Below are 22,423 nucleotides of genomic sequence, written 5' to 3' on the forward strand. Positions count from 1 at the left end.
CAGTGGTGACTGTAGTTTAAAATTTAGACCTGCCTTAAAAGGACAGGGCGGGCCATGGACTGGATACACCACAAGAGAAATAAATTTATCAGGTAAGCATAAATTATGTTTTCTCTTGTTAGGTGTATCCAGTCCACGGATCATCCATTACTTGTGGGATACCAATACCAAAGCTAAAGTACACGGATGAAGGGAGTGACAAGGCAGGTACTTAAACGGAAGGGACCACTGCCTGTAGAACCTTTCTCCCAAAAATAGCCTCCGAAGAAGCAAAAGTATAAAATTTGTAAAATTTTGAAAAGGTATGAAGCGAAGACCAAGTCGCCGCTTTGCAAATCTGTTCAACAGAAGCCTCATTTTTAAAGGCCCAGGTGGAAGCCACAGCTCTAGTAGAATGAGCTGTAATCCTTTCAGGGGGCTGCTGTCCAGCAGTCTCATAGGCTAAGCGTATTACGCTCCGAAGCCAAAAAGAAAGAGAGGTTGCCGAAACCTTTTGACCTCTCCTCTGTCCAGAGTAAACAACAAACGGGGAAGATGTTTGACGAAAATCTTTAGTCGCTTGTAAGTAAAACTTTAAAGCACGGACTACGTCCAAATTATGTAAAAGACGTTCCTTCTTTGAAGAAGGATTAGGACACAATGATGGAACAACAATCTCTTGATTGATATTCTTGTTGGAAACTACCTTAGGTAAAAACCCAGGTTTTGTACGCAGAGCTACTTTATCTGTATGGAAAATCAGATAAGGAGAATCACATTGTAAAGCTGATAACTCAGAGACAGTACGAGCCGAGGAAATAGCCATCAAAAACAGAACTTTCCAAGATAAAAGTTTGGTATCAATGGAATGAAGGGGTTCAAACGGAACTCCTTGAAGAACCTTAAGAACCAAGTTTAAGCTCCATGGAGGAGCAACCGGTTTAAACACAGGCTTAATTCTAACCAAAGCCTGACAAAATGCCTGGACGTCTGGAACCTCTGCCAGACGCTTGTGCAAAAGGATAAACAGAGCAGAAATCTGTCCCTTTAAAAAACTAGCTGATAATCCTTTATCCAAACCCTCTTGGAGAAAGGACAATATCCTAGGAATCCTAACCTTACTCCATGAGTAATTCTTGGATTCACACTAATGAAGATATTTGCGCCATATCTTATGGTAGATTTTCCTGGTTACAGGCTTTCGTGCCTGTATTAAGGTATCAATGACTGACTCGGAGAAGCCACGCCTTGATAAAATCAAGCGTTCACTCTCCAGGCAGTCAGTCTCAGAGAAATTAGATTTGGATGATTGAAAGGACCTTGTAGTAGAAGGTCTTGTTCTCAGAGGCAGAGGCCAAGGTGGAAAGGATGACATGTCCACCAGGTCTGCATACCAGGTCCTGCGTGGCCACGCAGGCACGATCAAGATCACCGATGCTCTCTCCTGTTTGATTTTGGCAATCAGTCGAGGGAGCAGAGGACACGGTGGAAACACATAAGCCATGTTGAAGAACCACGCTGCTGCTAGAGCATCTATCAGCGTCGCTTCTGGGTTCCTGGACCTGGATCCGTAACAAGGAAGCTTGGCGAGACGCCATGAGATCCAATTCTGGTGTGCCCCAACGATGAACCAATTGAGCAAACACCTCCGGATGGGGTTCCCACTCCCCCAGATGAAAAGTCTGACGACTTAGAAAATCCGCCTCCCAGTTCTCTACACCTGGGATATGGATCGCTGATAGATGGCAAGAGTGAGTCTCTGCCCAGCAAATTATCTTGGAGACTTCTAACATCGCTAGGGAGCTCCTGGTCCCCCCTTGATGGTTGATGTAAGCCACAGTCGTGATGTTGTCCGACTGAAATCTGATGAACCTCAGGGTTGCTAACTGAGGCCAAGCTAGAAGAGCAATGAATATTGCTCTTAACTCCAGAATATTTATTGGGAGGAGTTTCTCCTCCTGAGTCCACGATCCCTGAGCCTTCAGGGAATTCCAGACTGCACCCCAACCTAGAAGGCTGGCATCTGTTGTTACAATTGTCCAATCTGGCCTGTGAAAGGTCATACCTTTGGACAGATGGACCCGAAATAGCCACCAGAGAAGAGAATCTCTGGTCTCTTGATCCAAATTTAGCAGAGGGGACAAATCTGTGTAATCCCCATTCCACTGACTGAGCATGCATAATTGCAGCGGTCTGAGATGTAGGCGTGCAAATGGCACTATGTCCATCGCCGCTACCATTAAGCCAATCACTTCCATGCACTGAGCCACCGAAGGGCGTGGAATGTAGTGAAGAACACAGCAGGAATTTAGAAGCTTTGACAACCTGGACTCCGTCAGGTAAATTTTCATTTCTACAGAATCTATCAGAGTTCCTAGGAAGGAAACCCTTGTGAGGGGTGATAGAGAACTCTTTCCCTCGTTCTCTTTCCACCCATGCGACCTCAGAAATGCCAACACTATGTCCGTATGAGATTTGGCAATTTGGAAGTTTGACGCCTGTATCAGGATGTCGTCTAGATAAGGGGCCACTGCTATGCCCCGTGGTCTTAGGACCGCCAGAAGAGACCCCAGAACCTTTGTAAAAATTCTTGGGGCTTTAGCTAACCCGAAGGGAAGAGCCACAAACTGGTAATGCCTGTCTAGAAAGGCAAACCTTAGGAACCGATGATGATCTTTGTGAATCGGTATGTGAAGGTAAGCATCCTTCAAATCCAATGTGGTCATGTACTGACCCCTCCTGGATCATAGGTAGGATTGTCCGAATAGTTTCCATTTTGAACGATGGAACTCTGAGGAATTTGTTTAAGATCTTTAGATCCAAAATTGGTCTGAAGGTTCCCTCTTTTATGGGAACCACAAACAGATTTGAATAAAATCCCTGTCCTTGTTCCATCTGTGGAACTGGATGGATCACTCCCATTATTAGGAGGTCTTGCACACAGCGTAAGAATGCCTCTTTCTTTATCTGGTTTACAGATAATCTTGAAAGGTGAAATCTCCCTTGTAGGGGGGAAGCTTTGAAGTCCAGAAGATATCCCTGAGATATGATCTCCAACGCCCAGGGATCCAGAACATCTCTTGCCCACGCCTGGGCGAAGAGAGAAAGTCTGCCCCCTACTAGATCCGTTGCCGGATAGGGGGCCGTTCCTTCATGCTGTCTTAGAGGCAGCAGCAGGCTTTCTGGCCTGCCTGCCTTTGCTCCAGGCCTGGTTAGATTTCCAGGCTGGCTTGGATTGCGCAAAAGTTCCCTCTTGTTTTGTAGCAGAGGAAGTTGATGCTGCACCTGCCTTGAAGTTTCGAAAGGCACGAAAATTAGACTGTTTGGCCCTTGATTTGGGCCTGTCCTGAGGAAGGGTATGACCCTTACCTCCAGTAATGTCAGCAATAATTTCCTTCAAACCAGGCCCGAATAGGCCTTTGAAGTCACGTCAGCTGACCAAGATTTAAGCCATAGCGCCCTACGCGCCTGGATGGCGAATCCAGAATTCTTAGCCGTTAGTTTAGTCAAATGAACAATGGCATCAGAAACAAAAGAATTAGCTAGCTTAAGTGTTCTAAGCTTTTCAAGTATTTCAGTCAATGGAGTAGCTGTCTGAAAGGCCTCTTCCAGAGACTCAAACCAGAACGCCGCAGCAGCAGTGACAGGAGCAATGCATGCAAGGGGCTGCAGGATAAAACCTTGTTGAATAAACATTTTCTTAAGGTAACCTTCTAATTTTTTATCCATTGGATCTGAAAAAGCACAACTGTCCTCGACAGGGATAGTGGTACGCTTTGCTAAAGTAGAAACTGCTCCCTCCACCTTAGGGACCGTCTGCCATAAGTCCCGTGTGGTGGCGTCTATTGGAAACATTTTTCTAAAAATAGGAGGGGGGGAAAACGGCACACCGGGTCTGTCCCACTCCTTAGTAATAATTTCTGTAAACCTGTTAGGTATTGCAAAAACGTCAGTACACACCGGCACCGCATAGTATTTATCCAGTCTACACAATTTCTCTGGCACTGCAGTTGTGTCACAGTCATTCAGAGCAGCTAAAACCTCTCCAAGCAACACCCGGAGGTTCTCAAGCTTAAATTTAAAAGTAGACATATCTGAATCAGGTTTCCCCGAGTCAGAGACGTCACCCACAGACTGAAGCTCTTCCTCAGCTTCTGCATATTGTGACGCAGTATCAGACATGGGCCTTAAAACATCTGCGCGGTCTGTATTACGTCTAACCCCAGAGCTATCGTGCTTTCCTCTGAATTCAGGCAGTCTGGCTAATACCGCTGACAGGGTATTATCCATGATTGCCGCCATGTCCTGCAAAGTAATCGCTATGGGCGTCTTTGATGTACTTGGCGCCATTTTAGCGTGAGTCCCTTGAGCGGGAGTCAAAGGGTCCGACACGTGGGGAGAGTTAGTCGGCATAACTTCCCCCTCGTCAGAATCCTCTGGTGATAATTCTTTTAAAGATAACAGCTGATCTTTATTGTTTAAAGTGAAATCAATACATTTAGTACACATTCTCCTATGGGGTTCCACCATGGCTTTTAAACATAATGAACAAGGAGTTTCCTCTACGTCAGACATGTTTATACAGACTAGCAATGAGACTAGCAAGCTTGGAAAACACTTTAAATCAAGTTAACAAGCAATATAAAAAAATGTTACTGTGCCTTTAAGAGAAACAAATTTTGCCAAAATTTGAAATAACAGTGAAAAAAGGCAGTTAAACTAACGAAATTTTTACAGTGTATGTAACAAGTTAGCAGAGCATTGCACCCACTTGCAAATGGATGATTAACCCCTTAATACAAAAAACAGATTAACAAAACGAAAAATATGTTTTTTAAACAGTCATAACAACTGCCACAGCTCCTACTTTTGAAGCCTTTTGAGCCCTTCAGAGATGTCCTATAGCATGCAGGGGACTGCTGAGGGAAGCTGAATGTCACAGTTTGTAATTTTAACTGCACCAACTGTAACTTTTATACTATAACAGTGGAAAGCCTCAGGAAACTGTTTCTAGACAAAAATAAAGCCAGCCATGTGGAAAAAACTAGGCCCCAATAAGTTTTATCACCAAAGCATATATAAAAACGATTAAACATGCCAGCAAACGTTTTATATTGCACATTAATCAGAGTATATACCTCTGATAGCAAGCCTGATACTAGTCGCTATTAAATCACTGTATTTAGGCTTTAACTTACATTAATCCGGTATCAGCAGCATTTTCTAGCAAATTCCATCCCTAGAAAAACTTAACTGCACATACCTTATTGCAGGATACCCTGCACGCCATTCTCCCTCTGAAGTTACCTCACTCCTCAGACATATGTGAGAACGGCAGTGGATCTTAGTTACTTCTGCTAAGATCATAGAAAAACGCAGGCAGATTCTTCTTCTAAATGCTGCCTGAGATAAAATAGTACACTCCGGTACCATTTAAAAACAATAAACTTTTGATTGAAGAAAAAACTAACTATATTTTACCACTTTCCTCTAACTACCTCCAGCTATGTTGAGAGCTTGCAAGAGAATGACTGGGTATGGCAGTTAGGGGAGGAGCTATATAGCAGCTCTGCTGTGGGTGATCCTCTTGCAACTTCCTGTTGGGAAGGTGAATATCCCATAAGTAATGGATGATCCGTGGACTGGATACACCTAACAAGAGAAAGGAAGACATAAACCATTTAAGTTGAATACAATATTTTTTACATGACAAACGTATGTAATTAAAGGTGGGCTTTTTTTTGTTTGCACAAATATATTTCTAAAAGTAAATATATTATTGCTATATTCAGATATGCACTAAAACAAAAGAAACTGATACACTATAGTGGGAAGGAAATTTTTACTAATTGTATAATTTTTTTGCAGTTTTTGTATCTACTTTTCAATAGATACTGCGTTTACATCGTAACTGTATTGTAATCTGTATACTGTCATCAGTGCTGTACAGAATTAGCAAGCCCCATATTGTATGATTTAATTACAACCATGATTCAAAGCAGAAAATCAGCGTATTTACCTTTACATGTTCTTCCATCCCCTTCATATAAGTTTTTACACTCGCACGTGTTTTTTTCTCTACACACAGCATTACTAGAACACACAGGTGTGCAAACAGGGGGCAGAACTGTAACAATGGGAAAAAAGTAATGTTAAAATATTTATTTGAATAACAATTTGAAATAATCAAAATGAGTTTACAAATAACTGCAAAGTAACTCTGATGCTGTATGTTGGTATTAACCAATGCATAGTACTGACAACAGCTGTAATGAAAATAACTCCAGAAGGAATGGTTGTAAATCGAAACCGTTGTAAATTGAAACCCAGTTTATAATGTAAGTCAAAGGGAAGTGAGGGAGTTAGGTTCCATGCCCCTCTGAAAATTGACATAAGTAACACCTAATACATTATTTTTAAAGCTTTGAAATCAAGACGTTAAATGATAAACAGCATTATAAACCTAATTAAATAATCACACAACAGACTGTATCATCAAACTAAGTTTAATGAACAAAAAAAAATTTTTTACTAGCATTTTTCTGCAAACAGTTCTCTGCATTGTTAGCATGTTAGATAATATTGGTTCTGCACCTATTCTATGCATTTCAATCTGGAGTGATTAATAGGCAGTTAGGCACCCTCACCTCAAGCAGCTGGGCAGGAAGATAATAGGGAAGTGGCTGCTAGATGTTGTTGCTCGATAGCTAAGGTCTGTTCTGTGTACACAGATTAATTTAAAGGGACAGTCAACACCAGATTTTTTGTTGTTTAAAAAGATAGATAATCCCTTTATTACCCATTCCCCAGTTTTTTGCAAAACCAACACTGTTATATTAATACATTTTTTACTTCTGTGACTAACTTGTATCTAAGCATCTTCTGACCGCCCCTAATCACATGACTTTTAGTTATTTTGCATATAGTTGCATTTTAGCCAATTAGTGCAGTGTCTGCCACTAGCCACGGGCGTGATCACAATGCTATCTATATGGCCTACATGAGCTTGCTCTCCCCTGCTGTGAAAAGTAAATAAAATAGAGGTGGCCTTCAAGGGCTTAGAAATTATCATATGTGCCTCCCTAGAGTACAAAGCAAAATTGTTGATAAAAGTAAATTGGAAAGTTGTTTAAAATTACATGCCCTATTTGAAAAATGAAAGTTTTTTTTGGACTTGACTGTCCCTTTAAGTCTGCTAAGCTTGCATAACTTTGCTGCAACACAAACGGACAGCTCCACCTACTGGCTATTTTAATTAGTGCACTGCTTTTCAATGCTTTTCAATAGCAGTAACATGACTGAAAAGAAAGGTTGTTATTCTGAAACGGCGCAAATTAAACCGGCGTAAACCCGAGGGCCACCTGTAATTATCATTCTACCCTAGAAAGTGATGTGTTATTTGTGCAAAAAAATGTTTCTGCAATTATATGGGAAAAGACTTTACAGAGTGTGTGCAGTGTAGCATGTGCCTAAATGAGTAAATAAAACAAGCAAAATGTCTAAAACGCAGCAGCCTTTATGAATGATTAAGGTTTTAAAAATATAACCAGGAATATTGCCTGCAATAAATATTGTGCAACCGCCTATACAGTGTAGATGGGCTTTTTTTATAGTTATCTGTTGCAGGCGCAGTTGTTTTTATGAACAACTGAATAATAAAGATAATAATATAAAAGAGACCTAATTTGGTTTCACAGCGTTTTCCAGTCCATCCGCTTTCACAGGTGCATTGTCCGGTCCCACTGATGCCATCATCACATTCCCCATGGTCGGTACAGTCACATACTGCAAAACAGGAAAAGTGTAGATAACTGTTATTGTGTACAATTTGCTAAAGACATCAGCACTGATAGAACCTTTAAGTGACTCTAATCTATACAGAAATAAAAACAGTAGTTAGCAAGAGAAATGGAGTACATGTAAAAGGACATTAAAGTATTGTTATCTTTGTTGCATGGAATTGAAATATGTATTATAGAGTTTGTTTTCCTGTTTGTGAGAATGTCATTGTCCCCCACTGTTATTATCATTTATTAAATGATCTGTGTCTCGAGATGTTGTGCATAAATATTCACTTTCTTTTCATTTCAAATTCTATTTAGACAGCTTTACCATTACTTTTTTCATGCAACAACATATATTTAATACAATTAAATAGTGCTCTTTAAATGACATGGGCCCAGGTTACAAGTGGCGTGCTAATACTGGCGCAGGACTCGATAAGCAGTATCACTGGACTTAGCTAAAATTAGTGCGTATTTGATATTACAAGTTCATGGCAAATCAGATTTACCAGAGAAGGTTTAGTGTGGCCGACATTGCTCTACACACACTTTACTTATGGGTTGCACTTCAGTGAACGCCCAAATAGCACTAGAAAAATTAGCGCAACCTGGAGTAAATTGTAAAGGTTAAAAAAAGTTTCTCAAAACACATGTAAAACATATTTAAGTATTACACTCATATATAAACATTTTTTTATAAAAGGATAACATTTATACAGATAAAAATGTTTAAAAGGGTTAAAAAGGGATATGGTATTAGTTAAAGGGACAGTCTACACCAGAATATTTATATAGATAATCCCTTTATTACCCATTCTATAGTTTTACATAACCAACACAGTTATATTAATACACTTTTTACCTCTGTAATTATCTTGTATCTAAGACTCTGCAAACTGCCCCTTATTTCAGTTCTTTTGACAGACTTGCATTTTAGCCAATCAGTGCTGGCTCCTAGGAACTCCATGTGCGTGATCACAGCGTGTGTGTGTATGTAAATATGTATGTATGTATATATATATATATATATATATATATAAACTGTATGTATGTATGTATGTATATATATATATATATATACTGTGTATATATATATATATATATATATATATATATATATATATATATGTTTGTATGTATATCTGTCTATATATGTGTATACTTGTATAGTTATGTGTTTATATATATATATATACAGTATATATATATATATATATATATATATGTGCACACATACATACACATGATAAATAAATATATACTGTATATATATATATATATATATATATATATATATATATATATATAAACAAACAAACATACACACAAACGTTTGAGGCCTTCCCATTCAAATACATAAAATATGCAATATCATTTTTAATCTATTTGAATGTTTTAATTTTTTTCAATAGAAATACTTGTGTTCTTTTTATTTCTAAAATATATATTTCTATATATACACAACACTTATCTATCTATCTATCTATCTATCTATCTATCTATCTATCTATCTATCTATCTATCTATCTATCTATCTATCTATCTATCTATCTGTCTGTCTGTCTGTCTGTCCATATAGATATATATGTATAGATATATATTTTACAAAAAATATTAATATATATTGGTTAGCACGCGAGTGATAAAATAAAAAGCCTTTATTTAGTACACCCCATTGAAGTCTATGGGGAGAGGGAGTAATCAAGGTCGTAATATTCTAAAAGTCTTTCGCTCTCTCGCTAACTTTTCATTTCAACTTGTAATACCAACGATAATCTGAAAGAGCTAATTTTAACCTGAGTGCAGTTAAAAAATGTATTTGCTCCATTTGTAATCGAGGTCATGATTTGTTTCGTTTAATGACGCTTTTTTTTTTTTCGTTTAGTGACGCTTCGCTTTGTCCTGCAAATAGACCAACTCTTCTACACTAGGTACCTAGTAACCTGCGCGTGATACACGCTAAGTGCGGGGTGTTACAAACTCTGGATTACAAATATTGCAACTGCCGGGTCCTTTTGGCAATCTCCACGCACCGGAACTGTGAGTTTCAATTTAGAAACAGAAGCCGTTACTCTGGAGGAAGAGGGGTGAGTAATACTGCTCCTGCTATCTACTGAAGGCGAGCAGGGGTTTCTATTAACAGCAGGTGCGGATTTGAGAGAACTCTGATCTGGTGGGCTTTCTATACTTTGTCTTAAAAGGACAATTATTTTATCCCGAAGTAACGTTTTACTATTAGGAGGATTCTACATATTCTCATACATCTTATCATTTGTTACTATGTGGCCACAGTAACAATCTGGTGACTATAACCTCGTCAATATTGTGTCTATAGATACGGACTTTAACGTTCTGGGATCTCTATACATCTGAAGCTAAGATCACTGTTCTATTTTATGGTATTTCTATATGAATGTATAAGGATGTTTTTATACAAGGGGGTATATAGGACTTTCACAAATTTTGCTATTTTTTTATTATATTTTAATTGTATTCTGCTAGCATTGCTTATTTTAACATTTGTATATTTCGTACAATTGTACACTATCTGCACTTGTATTTAAGGGAGACGTCCCTCGCTCATATATTATCTGATCAGTCATTATTATATGAGGATTTGATTATCCTTTATTTTAATTAGTATTTAAATTGTACCTTCCTTTTGACTAGATGTCTACAGAATAAATGTGTTTGTTACCTCCAGCTTTTTAGCGACCTCTCTTTTATCCCATTTTGCTACAAATTACGTCTTCAAAGACACTCTAGACACTACCTAATACTTTATTTTATAATATTATACATGTGTTATGTTATGTATATATTCAACCCTAAACACTTTACTTCAGGTCTCCAAGAGCGCAAAATTCTCCTACGCTCAAGCGCAATACATAACTCACCACTTGTAATAAGAGGCATAATAGTGCACCCTGCACTATCCATTAAAAGTATAGGGAGCGCTAAAAAAAATCTGGGTTCCGTTAAGATTCTCTGGTTAATCCTTTTTATCATTGATTTTTAATACCAGACTGTGTGCTATTCTTAGTGCAGGGTCATGATATAGATAATCTCTAGGCCATTATATTTAAAGGAATATAATGGTATTTTATTATTGGACTACTACATACCTCTTAGTATGTATTTAAATCTTTGAAAGTGGTTAAACACATAGTTAAACTCTGCTCCAGAGAGGCTAAACACTTCTGCTTCTGAGCTAGACACAGTTAATAAGCCAATCAGAAGAGGCATATGTGCATAGCCAGCAATCCCTATCAGTAGTCATATTGCTGTCGTCTTGTTTTGTGAAAATCTCAGTTTTGCAACTAATATTAATATATTGATTTTTAACATTTTGATTGATATTTGTTTCTTAAAGGGACACTGACCCCACATTTTTTCTTTCGTGATTCAGATAGAGCATACAATTTTAAGCAACTTTCTAATTTACTCCTATTATCCACTTTTTTATTGGTGGATGAATTTATACACCAATTAGCAAGAACAACCCAGGTTGTTCATTAAAAATGGGCCGACATCTAAACTTACATTCGTGCATTTCAAATAAAGAAACCAAGAGAATGAAGAAAATTTGATTATAGGAGTAAATTAGAAAGTTGCTTAAAATGTCATGCTCTATCTTTAATGAACAGACATTCTTCCTAAAACTAAAACACACATCAGGTCCTTTCAGTTTCAGTCACATTTTGCTCTAAACTTTTAGTAACAAAATGTTTTTTAGTAATTTGTCAAATTTAGTGATAGCTTTTGCTATTCTTGCAGCTTGTACAGGATATGTGTGTATGCTGCATGCGCTACTTTAGTGATTGTGCCTGCTTAGTGTGCCAGGAGACACTTATTTTAAGACTGGTATTTTTTACACAAGTTTTTGCTTGAAATGTTGGCACCAAAACAGATCAGAGCAAAGCAGTATTGACTGACATACAGCTGCATTAACAATGGCTCCTTTAAGACAGTGTTTTAACAGACTTAAAGGGATATAAAACCCAAACTTTTTCTTTTATGATTTGGATACAGCAAGCAATTTTAACCAACTTTCTAATTTACTCCTATTATCATTTTTCTTCATTCTCTTGGTATGCTTTGTTGAAGGAGCAGCAATGCACTACTGGTTTGTAACTGAACACATGGGTGAGCCAATGACATTTGGTATTTATATGCAGCCACCAATCAGCAGCTAGAACCTAGGTTCTTTGCTGCTCCTGAGCTTTCCTAGATAAACCTTTCAGCAAAGGATAACAAGCGAAGGAAGCAAAATAAATAATAGACGTAAATTGGAAAGATGTTTAAAATTGTATGTTCTATCTGAATCATGAAAGATTTTTTTTGGGTTTCATGTCCCTTTAAGTTAGGGTCAAATCCATGCTGCCAGATAGGGTACTACACATTGCCTTCTCTGGCATCCTAATCTTATGAAACATTTTGATTAGCACCATCATTATAAATACTTAGCAGTTCCATTGTCCTATTTTTATCTGCAACATTTTAACAGTGACATTTAAATAGTACATTTTTTTACATGTACTGCATAGGTAATTTAGTGAAATGTTTTGTGAATTTCTGTTTGATTTGTTAATCTTATCACTGCTGAAGAGTGACTCGTTGCAATCATTTTTTATCCAGCAAGCAAGAAATCTGCTTACATATTGAATGGTGTAACAGTATTACTACAAAAAAATATCCTAAACAATGATGAAATTACATACGTTTACAGTCAGATCCATATCTTCCCGGCAAACATAGCTCACAGGCTGTTCCATTAAATTCAGGACTGCATTTACATCTGCCTGTTCCTTCATAACCATCATCACAAGCTCCATGGTTATTACAAGGTGTCTCAGGACCTCCAGGACATGCTGATAAAAAATAAAATAAAAAAAAATATAAAGTTATAAAGGACATTAATTTAATTTGATATAAGCATCAGTAATGAATTATCTCCATTGTAATAGATCAGCATATAAAATAAAAGGTTTAACATTGTAATCTTGCTAGCAAAATTTGCATTGCTTTAGTGTCCAGGAACTCTTGCTGGGATGTATTAAATTGTTTATATATAGTTAATTTACTTTTATATCGGCATTTTAAATTGTTTATTTTTCCTAGCTATACTAAAAGTTTCTATGCTTAAAGGGACAGTTTACTTGACATTGTTCATTGTTTAAAAAGATAGATAATCCCTTTATTACCCATTCCCCAGTTTTGCGTAACCAACACAGTTATATTAATACACTTTTTACCTCTGTGATTACCTTGTATCTAAGCCTCTGCAGAGTGCCGCAGACATGCATTTTAGCCAGTCAGTGCTGACTCATAAATAACTACACGGGAGTGAGCAGAATGTTATCTATATGGCAAACAAACTATTACTGTCTAGCAGTGAAAAACTGTCAAACTTAACAGTAAAAAAAATAAAATCATCTTGTCTGTATAGAGAGCTTTTGTATATCAGTCTCTATTTATATATCTCTATCTATCTATCTATCTATCTATCTATCTATCTATCTATATATACAGTATATATATATATATATATATATATATATATATATATATATATATATATATATATATATATATAAATTCTGGTTGCACAAATATGAAAGAAGGTATCATAATTGGGCCACCAATACATTTCAGTAACTCATGGAAAGTAATTAATTAATGATAAAAGATGGTTTATTGGTAAGGTCATTATCCCTGACCCTGGGCTTTATTTTTTAGGCTAAAACCCTACATTTACAGGTAGCCAGGTAATAAAAAGCGCTAAAACAATTGACATACTAGACAAAGTAAAAGACAAGACGCACAGCACACTAAGCCGGCATCACAGTGTATGGCTTTGACAGAATAAGATCCATCAGTTGCAGCACCCGGCCTGTGGTAAGTGTAGTGCGGCCTTAGCCACACCAGGAGGCCTGACATAGCACCCTCCTAAAGCACAACCTCAGGGCTTGGACAGGACTAGGAGATGAAGGATACTGAGGATAAATCAATCTTGGGGCATGAACATTAACCACTAGGTACCATGAATTCTCTTCAGAACCATGTCCCTTCTATTTAATCAAATAATGTAAATGGGCTTGATTAATACAATAGTCTAGGTTCTTTTTAACCTCAAATTCACCTGCACCAGCCACAGAAACAGAAACATTTTCTTTTCAAAAACATCAGATAAATACCTGTAGGGTTTGGGAACAGCTGGATTTCCATTCTGGTAAATATTTAACACTGCAACGGGTTTGCATAGTCAAGAGTTCTTACAAAAGATAAACAAATCAAATACTTCTATTCCCCCAGTTTACAAGATTATGCAGCTTAAGCCAAGGCAGCTCCAAGATCAATGGAAACAAAGGTGAAGCTAAATACACAAATAAGGGTAAAGTTTCATAAATAAAAGGTCCACCACTTATAGGGTTACAATCAGCAACAAATTATTGAAAATAAGTTTTTCTTGACTGTAGTGGCAACTCAATATTTCTTGCTAAAGTGGAATCTATGAAACAGCCACTAGCACCTGAATTAATCATAGCTTCCACTTTAATACTTTTTGTTAACCACTGCAATAAATCAGGGACTAATAAGTAAGAGGCCTCTGAGAATGATGAAGCAGAAGAAGCTTAATTCCCTGCCTTGGAAGTTTTCTTGGGTCTCACAAGACAGTGACGAAGAAGATGGCCACTCTTTCCATAGTAAAAGCTCAGATTAAGGCTTCTCCAAAAAAAAAAAGTCCCAGTTGTTGCGAATCTCGCTGTACCTCTGAATTAAATTATGGGCCCAATTCTGAGGCTCTCCTACTGAAAGGGCAATGGCAGTCCGAATTTTAACAAAGTCAGCAGAGTTAGTCCCAGAATGTGGCAGGCAGTGAGGAAAGAGCAGAACTACTTACAATCCCCATTAAACTTCTCCAGCAATGTGAGATTAGGTTCCACCTGAGGTCGGTAACTGGACTACTGGAGGCCTAAAGCTGTTGACAAGTTAACCCCTTCATCTGAAGCAGAGACTGGAGTAGAAGCTCCACTTGGGGAAACTGTAAAAGTCTCTGTCCGAGCCTGTAAATTGGTTAGTATATAATAGTACTGAGAATACCTGATTTGGTGTCAGGAGACAATAATGCAAAGAGTAAGCAGCAGCAGTAGTCAGGGACATTGCATGGTATCCTGTGAATAATCCAGGGGTTAAAGCCAGAAGAGCAGTCGGAAGCCAAGCACCAAAGCAGAAGATTAAAAACAGTGGTGGAGGACAGGGCACAGTTCGGTAACCAAAGATCAGTACTTAGAAAGCAGATCTTAGTAAAAAGGTCAGACAAGTAATGTAATCAAAAAACTTAGCAAGAGTCAGGTTTAAGGTCAGCAACAGGAAGGCTTCAGTATCCATGCAAATAACCAAGCACTAAATGGGAGTCTGAGATGACCTTTTAACACCTCCTATTCATGCTTGGCGCTGAAACAACCAACCTGTGGTAAGTGCAGCGCAGCCACGCTGGAGGTGTGACAGTAGCTGAATCAATCACAGTGAAGGTGGCATGCACATAACAATTCTTCAATATCATCTAGTTAGAGTTGCTAAGCAACATTCTCTGATACGCTAATTTTGTTTTTCTAAAAATTACCAAGATGCTTAACATTAAATAGAAATAGTGTTAGTGTTACGTGTAATACCTGAAAAGTGTTTCATGCACTTGTAAATCTAGTGAAAAACATAAGCTAATAATCATTTACACAAACTAGATATTGTATGGTTTGCAGCTCAAAATTAATACCAGCAATGTAAATGGAGCCCACGTTAGGTGGGATAAGTTATAAGAACAATATGTTTTGATGATCAGTTTTATTACCAAAATGCAGATGATCAAAAGGTTGTAGTTTAAGAGAGACGTAAATCAGAGGGGTCCATCAGCAGGTGCATGAGGAAATGTTATTTAAATTCTACCTTTCATAGGATAATTTATAAAAAATGTCTTAGGAATTCTATGTAGCTGATTTAGCAATGAAAATTAACAGCTGTTGATACGATAGTGCAATTAGGTTTTGTGCTAATTTTGCCATTTTCTCATGCTGGCCAATGTTATAGATTTTTGTTTCTTTATATTTATAGCAACCCAGCAGCCATGAACCCCATCTGCAAATAAAATACACATGAAAGGAATTTAAGCCCAGCTAGATTTGGTAAAATACTGCACTAAAGTTTAAGACCCAAGGTTGAGATCAGGGCCATGGTGGCCTACAACCCCCATGTCAACCACATGGCAAATAAGACCAAAGATTAAACCCCCAACTCTAAACCCAATGGGATTCTAGGAGCAACATCATTTGTTTATTTTTACTGATAATTTTATTGGACAGCTGGCTAAAACATAGGAATGTTGCTTTAGTTAAAATATTAACCACCTCCTAAACTGCCACCCTAGGAATTATTGGGACATACAAAGGGACACAATTAAAGAGAAATCGACAGATTAGAAGTTTAACTAAATGATTTATAGCATAACTTTAGTTTTTTAATTAAATTAGATTGCATTGTGAATAAAAAACACACACCTTGGCAATCTTTTCCAAAATAACCCGCACAGCATTTTGTCATCCAGATGACCATGGCACATTCGTAGCGGCATCCATCTAAAACTCGTTTTTGTGTAAGAGAATAACGGCATTTTTTCTTCTCTCCCTGCAGATTTAATGTTTAGATAAAGATGTAAAAAAAAAGTCTGAAGACAAAATAAGTTAAAGGAACATACAATAAGTCTGGTTAATTTAGTTAATTGCTGAATTGAAAGCAATTAAAGGGATATGAAACCCAAATATTTTATTTGATGATTCAGATAGAGCATGCAATTTAACCAACTTTCTAATTTACTCCTATTATCAATTTTTCTTCGTTCTCTTGGAATCTTTATTTGAAAAGCAGGAATATAAGCTTTGGAGCCGGCCCATTTTTGGTTCAGCACCTAAGTAGCGCTTGCTGATTTGTGTCTAAATGTAGCCACCAATCAGCAAGCACTACCAATGGGCCGGCTCCTAAGCTTACATTCCTGCTTTTCAAATAAAGATACCAAGAGAATGAAGAAAAAATGATAATAGGAGTACATTAGAAAGTTTTTTAACACTGCATGCTCTATCTAAATCATGAAAGAAAAAAGTTGGGTTTAGTATTCCTCATCTCATTTACTGCAATTTGTCCCTCACTATAACACAACATTAATACAGTAACAGTCAAAAGTTTCGCCACACCTGATGTAGAAGGGTTTAACTTTTACCATTTCCCACATTTTAGAATAATAGTAAAGTCCTCACAATTATGAAATTATACAGTGACCAAAAAAAATAAAATAATCAAAGTTATTTTATATTTTAGGTTCTTCAAAGCAGCCACCTTTTGTTTTGATAACAACTTTGCAAACTCTTGGCATTCTCTCAGTCAGCTTCAGGAGGTAGACACCTGGGTAACTTATCTGGGAACTTGATGGCTGCTTTTATTATTATCATTATTATTATTATTATTAGTTATTTGCTTTTTCTTATTTCTTTCTTTTACTGCCTGGCCCAACTCACCCCACTCCATCTCTACTGGGGTTTGATCAGGAGACTGTGTCAGGTTGGAAACAAAATGATCAAATTTGAACTCATCAGACCAAAGGACAGATGTTCACTGTTCTGAAGTCCATTTCCTGTGTACCTTGGCTCAAGCAAGTCTCCTCTTCTTATTGGTCACCTTCAGTAGAGGTAGCAATTCTACCATGAAGGCCTGAATTACACAGTTTCCTCTGAGCAGTTGTTTATTTAGATATTTCTGCTGCTTCAACCTTGTTATTTTGTCTGCTTCTTGAAGAGTTTGTGGTCTCTAATATAAAGGGTTTAGTTAATTGGCAAGTTCTGATGCTGGTAATATGTGTATCCTCTACAGTAGGATAACTGATGATCTGCCTTCCCTATAGTGGTCCTCGTGATACCTTGTTTCATCATTGCCCTTAAAGTGAAGGTAAACTTACATTTATGCCTATCCAGGATTTCATTGGTTTCACAAAATCAATATCACTTTCATTTATGATTCTTTCTAAATCTAATTACAAACCGAGTTATCATCATTATCGTTCCATTTGCGATTGTACACAAATGCAACCCTTAATTTGTATTTTTTTTTTGCTGCCGATCACATTTCTGTAGCAGCCAATTGAATTTCTGGCCGTTAGGTGCCCGTCAGTGCACGTCATCCGCATATTTGACCATGTGCGCATGCGCTATTGTTGGCTTCCGTGAGCGTTCACGATTCGCGCATGCGTATTCCAAATATTCAGGAATCCATCATAGAACTTGCCCATTCTCGCTTGCGCAGAACACTGTAAAATCGGCAATTGGTGCATGCGCTGTTTCACTGAGCCTCGTGAACGCGCTTTAGGAGACGTAGAAAGCGGGTGGGACCGCTCTCTATGTCAAACACAAGAAAAGCCGGAACTGGTGTGTGGGAGGAGTTAGAGATCACATAGGTAGGGAGATAACAATGTAAAAATAAGAAAATTGTGAAAAAAAAGAAGAAAAAAAAGTTAGCGATTAGATTAGGGTAATATTAAAGAATGCATTCCTGTATTTCATATGCTGAAACTTAACCTTCACTTTAAGGATTTTAGCCATTGCACAAAGTTCTTAAAAAAAATCCAGATTTACTGACATTGATTTGATGGTCTTTTTTTCTCTTTGTTAAGTTGAGCTGTTTTTGCCATATTATGGACTACTGCAACCAGAAATGACGGCCTTCTACCAAATAGAGCTATTTAAGAGCCAATCTACATTGTCACAACATAACCAAATGGCATTATATCTCAGAGAGGAAATACATTTCACAAACTAACATTTAAAGGCACATATTTAATATGTATGCCTTTAAAATAATGATTTAAACATTGTAATTCAACATTCTCAACATATGAGTTTTACTGAAGCTATGAATGAAAACTACTTGAGCACTGCCATGCAGTGCTTGGTTATAATGAGTAACATTTTAGTTTTGTAGAAACTAAATCATACATAACTTCACAATTTATATTTGTCTAGAAAACAAATTCAAGAATTTAAGCAAAGGCCTTTAGGATCCCATGCATTTGCCTAGTGTGCTCAATCGTGTGTCTGGTACTGTCCTGCCTTGATTATTTACTAATAATTATGTCTAATTTTACATATACATTTCTTCATGTATCTTCTTTAGTAGCACTCGTGTTTAAACCTTGAAGAAGTTGTATTGGGAAGATTCCTTGAGCAGGTCATTGGCACATTACGTCTCAAGAGTCTGGATTTGCAATTATTACACATCTCTAATTTCCTTATATGGTATTAATAACTCATTGTGTGTGAGTATTGTACAACTATGCTACAGCATGTAACAACATAATAAATAGATTACACAGCAAAAGTTGTGCACAGTGGAACCAATCTGTCTAATGAAAGCATTAGACACATGCAATCAACTTGTTTTCTAGCATGATACAATTTTCTTTTTGTGTGTGTGTGTGTGTGTCTGTGGGGGGGGGGGGGGTTGTACTGTTTACAGATATTTGTGTCAGCACTACTGAATTCTGAGGTTCTAGACAAATAATTGATAATTATAATAATAATAATAATGTGACAAGCAGCTTATATTTTTATAATGTGCAGTGTTTTAGAACAATAAAATGCTGCCATCTAGCTAATTATATGTGTATTACACTGTACACTGTGATTAATAGTCTGTACAAATAATAATATGAAATAAGTATTAAGGTCATTTTAGAACTGATTTGTCATTACCTTGGGCTTACTTCCTGCAGGACAGCTTGGTGTGCTGAAGCACATTCCACAGTTTCCCTGTTGAAGACATTACAAGATTTATTATGCTTCCAATTCTACAGTCATTAAAAAATTGAATTAATAAAATGCTATATTTTCCATACATTTGAAGTGTAAATAAGCTTTATAGAAATTACTTGTGCAATATAATATTTATGTGGAAAATGAGAAGTATATCTTCATGTTTGTGTCATATTGAAACCCACACAGCTAATTAACCCCTTAAACTTCTTAAAGGAACATGCAATATTTTTATTTCATTATTCAAATAGAGCATTCAGTTTTAAACAACTTTCTAATTTAGTTCTATTACCAAATTTTGTTCTCTTTGTATCTTTTGTTGAAAAGCAACGAGTATGCTCAAGTGCCTGTAAATGTCTGGAGCACTATATGGCAGTAGTTTTGCAAAAATGTTATCCATTTGCAAAAACACTAGATGACAGCACTGTTTGCTGCCACGTAGTGTTCTAGACCCTATCTAGGTATCGCTTCAACGAGGAATGGGAACAAAGGCAATTTTGATAATATAAATAACGTTAAAACTTTATTTTTAAATTGTGTGCTCTGTCTGAATCACAAAAGAAAATGTTGGGGTTTCATATCCCTTTAACCATCAGTGCTTCCACTTTAAAAATCTTTAACCTCTACCCAAAATAACTATCACCCTTTTCACTGATGTCCTTTCTTTTTCACTGATGTCCTCTCTACCACAAGGAACCCAAACATCTCAATCTCCTCACAGCAAAGGATCTGCACTCCAGCACTGCAAAGTTGTTTCTTGCTTTAAAGCCATGATTTCTTATCCTCACACACAACAATAACATCCAAAAAGGCTCAAGCGAAGGATCCAGGATGTTCATTATGATAGAGAAACCCTAGTTTTATAGGGGGGAAGAGGACTAGTAGCAATAGCTATTTTGATTCCTTGTACGGATGGTCCATTGGACAGTCACTTACAAGGGAATTCTCTCTCATGGGGGCGGGGTGGAGTAATGGAAGATGATTAGTTGAGAGGTTTTGTATGTTTGGGGGGGTTAGAAGTTGAGGAGGCATTATTGGTAGTTAATGATTCAGGGGGATTTCTGGTTAGGGGATTCAAGAGGTACAGAATTAATTGTTTCTAGCAGTCAGGAATAATTAGCTACGACTGTTGTTGTGTAAGGGTTAATATTGTAGGGGTGCTGTGAGTGTCAGAATAGAAAAGACATTAAAATAGAAAGCAATACTGGTTGTGATGCTAATTTGAAAATGGCTTCTTGGCACAATGAAAACGATACTAAAAACCATAGGCTGTAATCTACTTAGTGTTGCAATTTTTTTAGTTTTTATTGTGGATCATATTTACAACCTCCCCATAAAGTTGTTAACAGCTGCTTATAACAATGTAAATCTTTAAAGAATGTAATGGAGATTTCTGTTGTTACTATGAATTGGCAAGTTTACAACTGGAATATGATCTAACCAACACTAAGTATAAAATATTTAAGGAAAGTAAAGTCTTCTGTTTATGAGAACTGAGTCCATCAAAAATAATTAGCATAAGTTGCTGAGTCCTTTTTGTATTACTAAAATGTTGGCATAAACAACATTGCTAATATGTGCAGTGCATTTTATTAGGTAACATGCTTGAGAGAGATACTTAAAGGACCACTAAATGTAGTAGAATCACATAATTAACAAGAATTTTAAATATGCAGTAGATTTTTTTTTCTGACAATTTTATTTTTTCCCTATTTGCAGGTCCCTGTATAACGTGACAGCTATCAGCCAATCACAGACTAGTATACGTATACCCTGTGAACCTATGCACATGCTCAGTAGAATCTTATGCCTCAGAAAGCGTGTTCAATAAAAAAAAAATTCAAAATTTTAGACTAAAAGTAAATTGGAAAGTCTCTTAAAACTGTTTGCTCTATCTGAATCATGAAAGTTTAATTTTGACTTTAGTGTCCCATTAAAGGGACATAATACTCATATGCCAAATCACTTGAAAGTGATGCAGTATAACTGTAAAAAGCTGACAGGAAAATATCACCTGAGCATCTCTTTGTAAAAAAGGAAGATATTTTACCTCACAATTTCCTCAGCTCACCAGAGTAAGTGTTCTGTAAAAAGTTATACTTCAGCTGCTGTCCAGCTGCAGGTAAAAAATAAATAAATGAAGAAATAAACTGCAGCCAATCAGCATGAACAGCGCTGAGGTCATGAACTATTTTACTGTGATCTCATGAGATTTCACTGAACTCTCATGAGATTTCATAGAAAACTTCCTTAAACTGAATAGGGAAATAACACGAGTGTGCATGAGGCTCACTCCCTTGCCAGTCCTGGGAAGGACATACTAATTTGCTGCTTAAAGTCCTTTACAATGGGGTATGAATACTTAGGACATATAGAGATGTTTAGGTGATATTTTCTAGTCAGCTTTTTACAGCTATGCTGGATCACTTTCAAGTGTTTCAACATGTGGATATCATGATGGCCCTTAAAGAAAATAATTGTTTTGAAGAAGCATTTGGAGTTTGTAAAAGAGTAAATTATTCAACCTAAAGCAATATCAAAAACATTTCAAAATAAATAGCTCAGAAATGCTTTAATAAACCCAATGTACATTTTAGTAGAAGAATATTTACCATAACATCAAATGTTACCAAATTGTCACATCTTCCACCAATACTTTGTGGCGTAAGTAGACAGTCAATACCATAAATGACTCCTCCATCAAACTCCAGGTTCCGCTGAACAAGTTTACATTGTCTGTTATCCAGATAGATATTTCCCTAAGGAAATTAAATGTTATTGCCATTTAGGTTTACTGGAGTAGCAGAT

General features: G+C 36.9%; 1 protein-coding gene across 2 annotated transcripts in view; it reads right to left on the reverse strand.

The window, feature by feature from the left end:
* STAB2 (stabilin 2) overlaps window positions 1–22,423 on the reverse strand; it is a 324,351-nt gene that overhangs the window by 21,227 nt on the left and 280,701 nt on the right. For both annotated transcript variants that reach the window (XM_053716971.1, XM_053716970.1), the window contains 6 exons: window positions 22,228–22,374; window positions 19,556–19,612; window positions 16,319–16,445; window positions 12,485–12,634; window positions 7,660–7,764; window positions 5,999–6,106 (listed from right to left, as the gene is read on the reverse strand). In XM_053716971.1, coding sequence (XP_053572946.1) covers window positions 5,999–6,106; window positions 7,660–7,764; window positions 12,485–12,634; window positions 16,319–16,445; window positions 19,556–19,612; window positions 22,228–22,374 — 694 coding nt within the window. The remainder of the gene's footprint in view (window positions 1–5,998; window positions 6,107–7,659; window positions 7,765–12,484; window positions 12,635–16,318; window positions 16,446–19,555; window positions 19,613–22,227; window positions 22,375–22,423) is intronic.

The sequence above is a fragment of the Bombina bombina genome, chromosome 6 (assembly GCF_027579735.1).
Source record: "Bombina bombina isolate aBomBom1 chromosome 6, aBomBom1.pri, whole genome shotgun sequence".
NCBI lineage: Eukaryota > Metazoa > Chordata > Amphibia > Anura > Bombinatoridae > Bombina > Bombina bombina.